Below are 14,151 nucleotides of genomic sequence, written 5' to 3' on the forward strand. Positions count from 1 at the left end.
GGGAGAAACAAAGTAGCGTCCACCCAGTTCCACCCCCTGGGACCCACACTGAATGATCTTCCATAGTTCCATCCCATTCTAAGCTGAACTTTTTCCCGCCCGTGAAGAAAAACCTGAGCTCTGAGCTGAGTTCTCCATGAGCTTAATCCTGGTCCTCTTCCGGGTGGCACAGACAAGGTGTCGTAACAGGCCCGGAAAGGGGAAACTGCTGGAATCAGGAAGCAGCTCCTTCTCCATCAAGGTCACATCTCCCCCCGCCCCAGACCCAGAACACTTGTTACAATTAACCACAAGGATACAAGTCTCAATGTTGGCTCCCACAATGTAGCCATTGACATCAAAGTTGATGCGAATGAACTTGCCCTAAGGAAAGACGGATGAAGAGATCAGAGGCCCCATCCTCCAGCCCCACCTCCAGTGGTACAGCCTGGAGGCAGAAAGCCAAGAGACTGAGCCTGTGTCCCCGGCCAGGGGCCCCGCACCCCAACTGCGTGGGCGCTCAGGACTCATAAGGGCCACACAGCTAAGCCTGAGCCGGGCCCAGCTCCAGCGGCGCCCAAGTTCCGCCACAGAGGGGAGGAGGAGAGGAGGGAAGAAGTTATCTGGAGGTGTTCCTCCTGCCTGGTCTGGCCCTGCGTTCTAACTGGCTGCCGGTTACAGCAGGACAAGCAGGGGACCGGCGGGGACTCCCCACTGACTGCCTCGCTGGCTTTGAGCCACCTGAGCTGAGGAAGCTCCTTACACAGGTGCATGACCCAGCCTACTGCACGCGACAGGCCGGGGAGCACCAAGTTCGACCTTTCTCCGCGTCTGGGGCGCGAGTACCGGTGGGAAGGCGCCCGTGAGCGCCGGCACTCACAAATCGAGAGGAGTTGTCGTTCTTGACGGTCTTGGCGTTCCCGAAGGCCTCCAGGATGGGGTTGGCCTGCAGCAGCTGTCGCTCCAGCTCGCCCTGGAAAGGAACCCAGAAGTGCAGTGAGGGCCAGGCAGCGGCGTGGGCTGGCAGACCTGCTCCGCCAGGCGGAGGGGAGGTGGCAGAGCGGTGTCCACACATCCGACGTGCCAGGGACGGAGGCTTCCGGATGGGCTCTGGCCACACCGGCCTTGGCAGTCCCTGTGTCACTCCAGAGTGACCTTCCCGCCAGGCATCTGGAAACCCTGCTTGGTTTGAACTTACTTCCCTGGGCTAACCGACCAGTGATCGAAAAGGAAAGCAGGCAGCCCACCCAGCTAGCTCTGGGGACCTGGCCCAATGGCCTGGATCAACCCTGGAGGATGCGTTGGGAAGCAGCACCTGAGCCAAAAAGAGACATGAAGGCACCATTCCTTCCCCTGGACAGTTTCCATCCCAGGTATGCTGGCCTCCCTCTGTCCTCCTTGCCTCTAATCCCCACCTGACAGACCACAAAAAAATGTTTTTTTCCCATAGGACAAGGAGAGAGGGAACCAGATCCACAAAAGACACCAGCTCGTCTCATCCGTGTCCTAATAAACTCTGCATTTCCCCTGCTGGTCCCGTCCTCCACTCCCACCCCCGCCAAACCTGCTCCCAGCAAGTCAGGCGTCTGAGCATGGGATCAACAAGGCCCACTCTGGGTTCTGAATTACTTATCAAGAACACCAATAAACCCTACTTGGGGTCTCATGACATCTGGTGGTTGACAAAATGCCCCCTTATTTATGCCTTCTTAACCCTGGATCCTCATGATACTTAGGGTAGGAAAGACAGAGTAGCCCCATTTCAGAGAAGGGAAAACAGAGGTTGAGGGAGGGGGAATGATTTGCCCAAGGTCATCCAGCCATCAACCAGCAAAGCAGGTCATCGAATTCAAGGCTTCTACCTCACACCTGTCAGTCACTGCCCTGTCTCCCCTGCACCCCCGGCCCCACTTGGGGGCTCTACCCTGTCAGGTGGGCAGGCCTTTCATCCTCCCAGCAGGCCAGATAATAACTAACACTGCCTGAGGAAAATACGGCTCTTGTTCACCTTAATACCTGGGCACCCTCTAGGGAGAGAGAACATCACGCAAGGGCCAGGTGGGGTTTTATATTTATCAGCAGGGCTGGAGTCAAGCCAGGACTTTCCGGAAATAAAGGCTGCCTGTAATTTGTGATGAAGAGGAGAATGGGTAGTAGCAGGGGCTCCCGGGAGAGCCGTGAACTACAGCCTCCCAGGCACACCTGCCGCAGACGAGACCTGTCCGCAGAGCACCGAGCATGCCCTGGGGTCAGGCCGAGCCCACCAGAGACCAGACGGGGCCCCGGCAGACACTCCTCTTCCCACAGCCATCCCCGGTCAGGGCTCCTCCCAGGGCTGGGGAGTCTTGTTTTCGGACTATACAGATTAAGTGGAGGAGGGTCAGTGAAGCCACAGGCAGGCTCTACAGGAGTGCTTGGCACCAGCGGTCACAGGACACTGGGCCTCCATCCCCCGGGCTCAGGCGGGCCTGGGAAGGCGGCCAAGGCAGCCCACGGAGCCAGATTTGGATGAGCTCTGCTCACCCACCCACTACAACATCCTCTCAAAGCATAGGCCAGGCTGCCAAGCTGGCCGAGCCACTCCCGTTCCCGCAGTCAGATGGAAGCTTGGCCCCTACCAGAGCCTGCCGCCAGCCTGGAGGCAGAGCTAAGGCCTCTGTTGGGGACACGGGCTGCTACCGTGGAACGTGGGACCACCAGGCCAACCCAGGAGCAACCACCTCGGATTCCCAAGCCGAGCTCCCTGCTGACAATAGCGGCGGCTAACCTACGGGTTTCTCTTCATTGAGAACAGAAGAGACCTTTATTTTTCAATAAAGGCACAGAAGAGACCTTTATTTTTCAATGAAATCCACATACTGTGAAATTACGAGGTAGGCAGTGTATGCTCATGAGGTTTGGAATTACCCACGCGGTTTCTGAAGGGCTTCACTGGGTGGAGTTTCTGCCCGGGGCTCTAACTAGTACACAGAAAACAGAGGGAGGAAGAGGAAGAGCATGAAAGGCTACTGTTCAGCCTCTGGAAGTCCACCTGGAAAGTCCCTCCACCAAGCTCTGCTTTGCCAACCTGCCGTCTGGCCAAAGCCCAGTCCCCCACAAGGTAAGGTCTGGGGTGTCCCAACGGGCGGTCTTGGGATGAGCACCTGGGTCACTGCGGGGAGTGCACTCCCCCAGAGTACGCTGTGACAGGCCCAGAATACAAGGGCGCAAACCAAGTTCAAGAGTATCTCGTGGCCCAGCTGTGCGTGGAAAATCACTATACAGCTTCAGGCAAGGAAATCAACCAAATTGGTCAATGGCCTTTACAACTGAGGGCCTGAGCGGTCACGGGAAGCCAGGGGCAGCCTATTCGATCACTCAAGTTGAACTTGGAGCCGGGGACAGGGTGCCTGCCACACAGAGCGGCGTGAGAAAGGGGACGTGACAAGTGTGCCTCTACCTGTCACAGCCCTCACCTGCTGTCCTGAGTGCTGGGGACCTTCCTTCCCCCCTGCAGCTGGAGCAGCCCCAGACGGAAGGCGCGTGGGTCTCCCTTCCTGCTCTCTAACTGTGGTACCGCCTCCCATCCCGCAGGGCAGGGACTCCAAGGCCACCCTCCAGAGATCCAGGCACATACTAGGCATTCAATGAATAGTTGGGAAATGGATTTTACTGCAAATCCAAAGATGGAAAACCACAGCTAGAGAACTCCTAACCTCACAGCCCTGTTTTAAAAATAGGTCCCCTAAAAAGAATGGAAAATGGGGGAGGGAGGTGGGTAGAGAGAGGGAGCAAAAGAAAACTTCATTCGTTTCTAAATATAACTCTTGGAGAAAGATTCAGAATGCCTTGCGAAGTTGGACACATGAAAAGTTACTTTTGGTTCGATTCCAGAAGACTGTGCTAGTTAGGACATTCTGCAGGACACACCCCAAATCCGCATGCAAAGAGACACACACCGCTACTTACTTATACAAGCTGCACACGGCGCCCCGGGAAGGGGGGGGCGCACCCAGATGGCACAGTTCCCCCTGACAGCTTGAGGGGACACCACTGGCACTTAGATTTCACGGGGAAGTTTAAGAGTGTATGCTTGAGAGAAAGAGAGAGCGCACCACACGGGCATGCTTCAGACTGATCACACCTCACTCTGGGGAAGCCTTGTGCGTGGCCTTCCCGGCACTGCTTCGGGCTGGCACCGTGGTGGCAGGCGGGAGCCACCCATCTCCATCTGGTCCAGGACACTGAGCGTGTGAGGGTCCGGGAGGGCAGATGACCACTCCGCTGTGCCTCGGTCAGGGTTCTGCACAGGGCCTTCCGTGCCGTGTGCCCGTGGGAACTCTGGGCCTGACCGGAGCATCTGAGAACAGCTAGGTGGTGAGGCCTGTCCCCACTCTGCAGGAGCTGTCATTTCAGAGTGCACGCGAGGTCACCGTGTGTCACAACCCAGCCCCTCCTCCCAAGACAGTCAGTGAGCCGAGTCTACGAGAAGAGGTCTAGACGCAGAGAGTGACAATGGTGTGGGGTGAAAAGCTGCTTAGAAAAAAAAATCGTAATTCAAGGGCACACGATGGACAGAACACGCATTCCTGGTGTAGAACGTGCAGTAAACGTGCAGCTCACCTAGCGAGGACACTGCTGGGTTCGACCACAATCCACCAAGAGGGAGAGGGGAAAAAAAGGGAAGTGAGAAGTCTTTCCAGCTGCCCGTTCTCTCTTCGCTGGGGGCTGTCCACCCAGAGGCACTTCAACAGCAGGGAACAGAAGCAGGGGTTCCAGTGTAGGCCTGCCCGAGATCCTTCACGTCTCCATCAACTTGAGAGCCAAGTTTTGGAATCTCTCTTCCGACCTCAGAGGTGGGGGCCGCGCAGCATTAGCTGCAAACCTCGGGCGGTCTCCGGTCTCCATAGCGACTCAAAGTTAGGAGGTCAAGGGAGAAACGGGTGGGCTACCACCAGACCCACTCCCAGCCTCAGTGAAAGCAGGCCTGGTCTCTGCTTCAGTCCCCCAAACACTCTCATTTTGAGCCAAACCACGAATCATTAAGTTCTCTTCCTCGGGGAGGAAGGCCTGCACTCACCTGGTCCTTCTTGCTCTTGTGTGAGGACGCCACGTGAGCCAGGTACTGAATGACTTTCTTGGTGTTCTCCGTCTTGCCAGCTCCAGACTCGCCCCTGCCGGAGAGCCAAGCAAGTTCTCAGGGGAGAGGTGGCCAAATCCTCGGCGTCTGCCCCTTTCCCACTTCGAGCTCTACTGTCTCCCATTCTGTGGGGTGCCAGTGAGGGACCCAACAGCCAGTAGCAGGAAAGGGGACAGGCAAACAAATGCTAAGCTCTGAAATACTCACTCGGGCCATTTCCCATGGCCCTCTGCAGGCCTGACCAGAGTAAACTTCTGTCTGCTGTCTGCCCTGGTCACTTGGCAGCCTTTGCTTCCAAATGTCTCAGGAGTCAGTTTTAGGCAGCTGTTGACTCAGGGGTCAAAGGCATTTATACATGTTCCCTCGAAACTTCACTCGAAGGAATGTTTCGTACCGTTAACTTCCTTGGTAACGGGTTTATTTATCAGCTCCTTGTTAGGTTCAGAGGACGGAGGTGAGAAGCCCAGATAAAGAAAGCCATGGTTCAGCACCAGAGTGAATGTGTCCTGGGGGCCCAAGCAGCTCCCAACCCTGCCTTGTTGAGAAGACGCTTGCTGTTCCTCTCTGCACTGCCACCCTCATCTCCACCGCCTCCTTTGAGGAAGGAGATTAAATCTCTGGCCATGAAATCAAGCTCATCCACGCTGCAGGACCACTAAGGAGCAAACATGAAGCCTGTCCCTTGGGGAAGCGGCAGGGGCTTGAATTGGGAATAGATCTCATCGATCTAGGTTTTGGTAGGGGTCTTCAAGAGTGAGAACAGATCAGGGTGACACAGGCCCTGCCACCCAGACAGAAACACTTACGTGCACAAAATGGACTGGTCCTCTCGGTCTGAAACAAAAGAGACATCAGGTTAACCTCCAGCAGACATGAAAGCCTCCCGCTCCGGCTTCTGAAGAGCCGTCCATCGTCCTGCCCACTTCCCAGGAGCGCGAAGCCTGGAACACTGGCCCTCCATGCCACCGTCACGGGGAGGAGGGACATTCCTGGGTGGCAGCGACATGGGGCAGCTGCTCCCTCCTCTGGGAGCTCAAACTGCCCGCCCTGGCCGCCCACCTGGCCCCATGACACTGAAAGACTTCTGTCGCTCCCCCTCCGAGAAAGCCAACCTCTGGAAAGCTCCCCGGGAGTCTACTTTCCTGCCCCGCGTGTTTCTAACTGGAGGTTGAGGCTGTTAGAAACAAGGCCTGCGGCAGGTGTTTTAAAGACTGTCCCCATCCGGGTAAGAGGCACAGGTAAGACGTGGGATGAGCGGTGAGGTCAAGGCTGGCTTTGCCGTGGGACAGCCCTGGGCTAAGATGCTGTCTTAGAGCTCTAACCTTCCTGGAGCCCCAGGGGATGATGGTATACAACGTGGAAGTCACACACACGAAAGCACCAGTGTGGGGTCTGGCACGGGGAAAACTCTCAGTAATGGGAGTTTGGAGGCAGCTCGGAAAGAACAGAAGCTCATCAGAATCAGCTTCTGACCAGTTTCTGTGAGCCCTGTGGTCTCCAGGCCTGGGGGTCAGGAACTTTCAGCAACTCTCCCAGCTCTGTGAACTGGTCAGCAAATACGGATGTAAACAATGCACTCCCCTGGAAGGCAGGAGGAACAGTAATGCCAGGCTTTGAAAGCAAAGTTTCTCAGAAATGCTGTAAGATATTAGGGCTGAACTGGCTCAGGACCGAGTGTGCAATTTTAAGCAATAGCTGAAAATGTAAACTCATTTTATCCCATCGCCTGGGATATGCCCACCTCCTGGAGGTCAAATCAGCCTGAATCCAGGTCCAGGCTACTGACCAACACTGGGCTGCAGTGAGCCCTGTAATTCCCGAGTCTCGGTTTCCTTATCCATAAAGTAAACATGCTACTAACTCCCTGGCAGGATTAGTTTGAAAAACAGAAAGAACGTGAAAAGGACCCAGACCGGAACCCTGTAAACAGAATGAACTCCACAGATGGCTGCGGTCTGCCCACTTCCCCATCATGAAGTCGCTGTGATGGGTGGCGACGGCTTGGTCAGGGCAGCGGGAGAACTAGTTGAGAACTAACAAGGGTTCTGGTAGCTGTCAGTGGTGTCAGTGCTGGATAGACACCAATGTCGGTGATCTGGAAGGACACCCACACCGGCTCAACTGCCCAGCCAGGAACCTGCAGGGCATCGGGAGGGTGACTCAGGGCTGCCTGTGTGTATGGCCTCGGGAGACGGACTTAGCTGTTCGGCACCAGTAGAGACATCGTGCAGCGAGGCCACCTGCCTCTCCGTGAGGGGAGCCTCCAGCGCGCTGATCCCAGCAGCCTGCGCGGGTGGGCATTTACGACCACCTTTCTCCTGTCTCGGGAGGGAGAGAGGGAGTCCGGCCAGGGAGAAGCAAAAAGAAACCTCGCATCCAACACAAGCTGCAGCTGTCCCTGCCCTCCCTCCAGCCCCTAGAAATATCAACAGCGCGAGGGGGTGCGGAGGGAACCCGGCCACTCACACAGACACAGCCCACACCCTGCCCCGCACCGGGCAAGGGCTCAGAGCAGACCCAGAGGGTGACCTTGCTGCCCCCTCTCGATTTTCCCACAGGACCAGGCCCTGCGAGGCTGCACAGCAGGGGCTGAGATAGACCTGGCCGAGTCTCATAGACACGGCCGGGTATCGATAAGGCAGCAGGGAAGGCGGAGGGCGGGGCAGGGGGGAGGCGCGGTGCTAAACACTGGGGAAGCCGTGGCAGCTTCCAGCACCCACCCCACCTTGATGAGTCTGGAACCAACAAAGCTACAACGGGGCTGCACCTCCCCCACTGCATCTTGTCGGAGGCCCAGCGGCAGGCGTGTTCACGGGCATGTTCCGTCCCCGCTGTGAGAGTGGCAAGAATGTACCTGTATGGGTGGGCCGGCCGGCAGCAGCGGCTGCCACTACCATAAAAGGAAACGTTCCCATCCCTCCCAGAAAGAACCGTTTTCCCAGGGCTGCCCAGGCCTGGTCCCTGGGATGGCTGGAATTCCTCTGATTGTGTGAGGAGGAGTCGGATGCTGAACTGCTGAACAACAGGAAGCAGAGCCCCCAAACACACGCGTGTGGGCACACACACACAGGCACACATGCGCACACAGACCCACGTGCACACGCAGGGACGTGGACACGTGTGCACACAGTGCACGTACACGAACACAGGCGTTCTTAGGCATGTGTACAGACACGTGTGTATGCACACAGGCACATGTATACACAGACACACACGCCTGTGGGTGCACACACAGGTGCATGGCATACAGAATGCGCACACACACACGCACATACACACGGGCCTGCACACGCTTCAAATCCCAATTTCAGACCCAAACTCCTCATGTAACCTCCATCCACCCCACCATCTCCAGCTCTCCCTCCCCTCTGACCTTCCACCTCCAATTCCTGAAGCCAAGTGACCACTGTCAACACAGCATGAAAGGAAACCCTCCAATCCTTGTATTTTACACTTTAAAGAAACCTTAATTTGCTTTGCCAGAACATTCATTTGGGCAAATGCTTTCACAGAGGAAAAGTGATGGGAGGCCTTTCTGATTTCCTCAACTCTGCCTCCACCAGTGGGTGCCCCCAAATCCACCTGCCCACCATGAATGACACTGTGGCCCGCAGCGTTGGTCTTCGCAGCTTTTACAGTGGGTTTGGGTCTGTAATCTCTTAGGAGGTAGGTGAGGCAGGCACTGTCCCTGGTCTGCCCAAGCCTGTCTCACCACACTTCTGCTCGGTTCCTGAGCACAGAAGTATCTCTTCTGGGTAGGGGGTGGAGGGAATTCTCAGCAGCCAGCCGGCTCTCCGCCTGGCTCAGTTTACTCTGCCACAGCCCCGGTGCATTCCGGCCGGGACCCTCCTTAATACTCACTCCCCACATGGTCAGCTCTCAGGACACGGACCCTCGAGGGTCCAGACCACTCCATTGTGTGCTCAAGTCCTTATTTGGGTCTACGTGGACCGAAGGCTTATTTGAAAACACCCTTCCTTCCTCCACAACAGAGGAGACAGACAGACAGACAGGAACCCGACAGCCCAGAACCAGGGGAGTGAGCCCACCAAAGACGACCCTGTTCTGGGCGACAGGCTCCCCGCAGAATTAAGACATTAGCCTGACTTGGGCCCCTGAACCCCTCCTGCCCTGGTCCTGACTTGACGGGGATGGGGTAGAGACAGAAAACGAATCTCTTCAGTGCTTTTCAACTCTTTTAAAAGCAGCAGCAGCCTTTCCTCAGGAAAAAATCTTCCTGAGTCCCTAATATGAAGAGCAGGAGATAAAAACCAGAGTTGCTTGGGCAGTGGAGATGGGGCCCCTGCGAGCACACTTTACAACCACCGGTCCATGTGTCTGGAGCAGCGGCGGAGAGAAGAAAGCCAGTGGCTGCGCGCCCTAGAGCCCGGGGCACGAGCCTCGCCCTGCACGGCCCCTCGGGATGCCTGGCCCCTTGGCCTCTGGGGAATCAGAGGGCAGGGCCGCTCCAAGGACCGAATGATGCAGGTGCCTGAAGCACGAGGCACAGGGCAGGCGCTTGGAAACTGTCCTTAATGACCCCAGCCCTTTGCACCTCCCAGCTCTCCCCACTGCGCAGCCTCCTCGGAACACGACAGCGAGGAAGGTTTTAAGTTACATGTTCGGTGATGAGGCCATTCCCTCCCCTGATTTTATTTTAAACCCCAAAAGCCCTGAGGCCTTTTGGAGCCGATGCCGATGTCCAAACAGACAGGTGTTTCCAGCCAGCTCCGAAGGCCCCGGCGCAGGTGGGCGGAGGGGAGCCCGGACCGCAGGTACTTCGGCCCAGGTACAGGCTTACGCGAGGGGCCTGCTGGCTCACTTCCTCTGTGAGAGGAGCTGCTGATTCTTGTCCATAAAAGGCCACGAGGCTTGCTCAGCCGCGATGTGACATCAGCCCCGACAGGAAGTACAGGAGGAAGGGAAGGGGCCCGGTTCACCAACAGCGGCTGCCCAGGGCTGACTCACTGGAGCGCTCGCTAAGATAACGCCTACCGAGCTGCCGCGGGGCTGCTCTCTGGGGGCACCTGGAAGAGGGTCCTGCCCGCGGGACCTGTCTTCAGGTCAGCCGGGTTTCTCGAGAACTGACAGCCGTGCATACGGGCCAAGCAAAAACGAATGCAAGGGCAGCTACAGGTTGGACAACACGCCTGCGTGGGGTGAGAGACGGCACGACCCATGGCCAGCGGGCCTCAGACTGTCCACCACCAAGGGGGTTGTCTTGCGAAAACTGCACAGCAGACCCCTGTGGGACCCCTGCTCCGCGTCGCCTGGGATGGGAGCCCCGGGCTGCTGGGGCAAACTCCGGGGCAGCATTTTGGTCCCAATGGGCCAAAATGCAAAGCACTTCGCCAGGTGTAAAACGTGGAGAGACCTGTGGGTTTGAGCTCAGACCCTGGAGGCTGGGAAGGCTCTAGAGAGCATGCAGTCCAATCACCTGCATCTAGAGGTCAGGACACCAAGTCCCGAGAAACCCAATGACTTGGTCAAAGTCACGTAAGCTGGGCCAAGAACCCAGGCCTCCAGATGCCTGCCTAGTTCCCCACTTTGCTCCCACAGGGCAGGGCCCTCTGTGCCACCAGCAGCCCCGCCTCAGTGCTGCGCGGAACGGGCCATCCCCACTCACGATGTGTCACACCGGCCTCACAAGCTGTCTGCCACTTTCTCCAAAGCCAGCCCAACTCGCGAGCTTGGGTTACAAGTGCTTGGGAAGCAAACAGAGAGGTGAGGAAAAGCAGGTGCAAAATAATGCTTCCCGCCAGCAGAGGCCGCGGGTCGGTGCCACGCCTCAGAGGCCTCGTGTCGCGGAGCCCTGGCAGCCTGCCTGTCTGCCTGCACCGCAGTCAGCCAGCGGCTCCCAAGCACACGGCGTGGTCACCAGCAATGTTCTCGCCAGGTACAAGGGTGGGCCCAGACCAAGCAGACGCTCCATCAGCAGCTTCCAGGCCGGAAGCCAGCTGGCCCCGACCACTGCCTCCACCCACGTGCTCCCCCGGGTAGGGTCGGGGTTTGAACCCCAGGTACAGGAGACAGAGATCGGGCAGCCCTCTCCCATCAGCACCCCTGACAATTAGGAAGAAGCCCGAGGGACTGCTCTTTCATTCTGTTCGGGGGCAAGCGAGGCCCCCGACAAACCCTCTCTTGGCCAAAATGCATCCGGCGGCTCACACAGGTGGGCTCCCGGCGCACAGGCAAACCCGCCAAAAGCACTGCTGGTTGTTTATCCACCTTCCTGCGGGCAGGGCCGGAAGTGAGAACTTCTCCGTGTGGGGTTGCTGCCGAGGTTGCTCATGAGCCTGCCAGGATGGAGGGAGATTCAAAAGCCACGTGTGAGTGTAGACGGCCCACTGCAAAGGCCATGAGGACACCGGGGTGGTGGTGGTGGGGGGGACCTGACAACCCCCGAGGCCAGTTCTGCCCTGCTCTGAAACAATCCCTCGGGGAAAAGAAAAGACAGGCAGGAGGAGGCCCTGGCTGAGTCCGGTACAGAGAGCACTAAGCCACAGGTCACAGCTCTGCAGAGGGCTGGGCTCTCGGGGGAGGACAGGAAGGAAGAACAAAGGGACACAAGCAGGAAATGAGATGGACACTGCCAGGCAAAGCTCAGGACAAACTTGGCTCCAAGTCGGAGCACAAACAGCCCTCCAAGGAGGACAGCAGGCTTTGCGAATGTCCCATTCCCAGGTTTGGCCAAACCTGGAGAACCAGGAACACAAATGCTAGGAGACGAACCACAGTGGCACTTGAAGATGCTCCCTGCAGAAGCCAGTGGCTCCGGTCGCCTTGAGAAGGGCACTCAACTGAAATAAAAGATGGGCTGGTAACTGTTGGGCCAGATTTTGCTCCTGGAACAGGGCTTCTGCTCTTGGCTTTCAGCTTAGAGCTCTGCCCTACTGTGTTTGAGGTCCAGCTCGTGTTGGAGAGACCAGCTCTTCGACAAGACTCAGGAAGCCCAGCTGGAATGGCACCCCGAGCCCCAGTCAGCACTGTTTTGCCAGAAGAACAGAATTTATTACAAAGGTCGACACTGGGCCATTAGCCTTGGTCAAGACTAAAGGGATTTTACAGAAGCCACTTATGTTATCCTGATTTCTAGGCCTGCAGACTCTCAGCTCTCTTATCTCTAGTTTTAGGGAATTTACTTTGTTCTCCTCTGATAGCTTAATTCCAGAAATCAGGCAGGGGAAGAAAGCAACCCTTTTCTCCAAATGCACCAATGTTCAGCCCTGACATACCAGGACATGCTCTCCTGGGGTCTCAGGGCCAGAACTTGAGAAAACAGGAAAAACGAGCTGCTAGGCAGTGTTCAGCAGGCAGTGAGAGAGGAACTCGGCCAGGGAAGTTAAAAGCAAAAAGCAGCTTAGCCATTAGAGACTATGCAGGTGAATTTTTGTTGTTTGTTTGTTTGTTGGGGGGAGGGGGGTTACAGTAACAGAGACATGGGCCCAAGTTCTCGACCACCCCCAAAGTTTCAGGTTCCGAGAGGTCACTTCTTTCTCCTCTCCCACTTCAGGCGGCCCAGAGCAAAGCAGAGCCGCCCTCTTGGGTTGGATTAAAAACAAAACAAAAAAGCAAGCCGAAAGCTGAATCCTTGAAAAGGACCCATTAACCACAGATTCCTCTTCTAGAAAGACCATTATACAGAAATGAGACTGACAGGCGTGACCACAATTAAGTAGCCTCTTTCCGTGGGCCGACTTTCCTTCTTGGGGGGGGGGCCTAACCAAGCAGCCTCCTTGTCCGGGCTTCGGTGTTGGGGCAGGGGGCCCAGGGCTGCCTGTCATGACGCCCCTCTGGTAGCCCACCAGCACGTCAACAGAGGACGACTCCAGTGCCACGGAGGAACCGTCTCTCGCGTGCACGGCGTTCTCCTGAAGACCCCCGAGGCCACGTCGACCCCAAGGCCTCGTGCTGCCAGCTGAGGCCCGTGGACCACATCAGACAAGCTAGAGGCTGCGTCTGCCGGCGCACACCTGTGTATCACACGGTCACTGCAGGGAACCAGCTACAACAAGCCACTTCCTGTACGTGCTGGTACCCAGAGCCTGGCCTCGGGGAGGATGCTCACCGAGGAGATTAAGAAGCCATCTGAGGGGGCTTCCCTGGTGGCGCAGTGGTTGAGAATCTGCCTGCCAATGCAGGGGACACGGGTTCGAGCCCTGGTCTGGGAAGATCCCACGTGCCGCGGAGCAACTAGGCCCGTGAGCCACAATTACTGAGCCTGTGCGTCTGGAGCCTGTGCTCAGCAACAGGAGAGGCCACGATAGTGAAAGGCCCACGCACCACAATGAAGAGTGGCCCCCACTTGCCACAACTACAGAAAGCCCTCGCACAGAAACGAAGACCCAACACAGCCATAAATAAATAAATAAATAAATAAATAAAATTAAAAAAAAAAAAGAAATTCCCAAATATTTAAAAAAAAAAAGCCACCTGAGGAAGCACTTGGTTATCGCTTTCATCACGCAAATGGGAGCGTGGATGGACGGGATGTGCCGTGCGCAGGTCTCGCGGAAGGCAGGGACTGTTCAGTCAAGACACCGCATCCCCAGGTCCCACTGCTACCTTCTAATGGGCACCTGTCACCGGCCAGGAACCGTACACACGGCCCCTTGTTTGATCCTGACAGTAACCCTGCCAAGTACGTTTATCCGCCCAAGAGGCAGATGAGAAAATGAAGGCCCAAAGTGGACCCCAGTCGGTCAGGACGTGACAGAGCCAGACGCCGACTAGTCTGAACCCCGCGCTCTCTATTCTGCACGCTTCTTGGTCACAAGGCAAGCTTCTCCCTTAAGCTAAGGCCGAGAGAGACCCGGCAGACTCCTTCTGCTGACCTACTCCAGACGCGCTGTGTCATTTGTCAAGGCGGCCCCCGAGACAGGTGGGCCCCCAGGTGCTGGACCCCCATTCTCCTGCTGCAGTGTACCTGCCTGCCTCTCAGGCCGCCCCCGCCCCCAGCAGGCCCCACAGGGGCTGCGTCCAGCATGGGCGGCCGGCAGGGGTAACCGTGTGGCAGGGGTGACAGAGCGCAGCCCTCGGGGTGAGCTGCTGCC

The 14,151-nt window shown here is 57.0% G+C and overlaps 1 protein-coding gene across 1 annotated transcript in view; it reads right to left on the reverse strand.

Moving 5' to 3' along the window:
- MYH9 (myosin heavy chain 9) overlaps positions 1–14,151 on the reverse strand; it is a 90,739-nt gene that overhangs the window by 35,455 nt on the left and 41,133 nt on the right. The window contains exons 4-7 of the mRNA XM_036865572.1: positions 5,905–5,932; positions 5,039–5,132; positions 860–952; positions 300–363 (exon numbers count right to left, since the gene is read on the reverse strand). Of these exons, the coding sequence (XP_036721467.1) occupies positions 300–363; positions 860–952; positions 5,039–5,132; positions 5,905–5,932 (279 nt within the window). The remainder of the gene's footprint in view (positions 1–299; positions 364–859; positions 953–5,038; positions 5,133–5,904; positions 5,933–14,151) is intronic.

Source organism: Balaenoptera musculus, chromosome 10 (assembly GCF_009873245.2).
Source record: "Balaenoptera musculus isolate JJ_BM4_2016_0621 chromosome 10, mBalMus1.pri.v3, whole genome shotgun sequence".
Taxonomy (NCBI): Eukaryota; Metazoa; Chordata; class Mammalia; order Artiodactyla; family Balaenopteridae; genus Balaenoptera; species Balaenoptera musculus.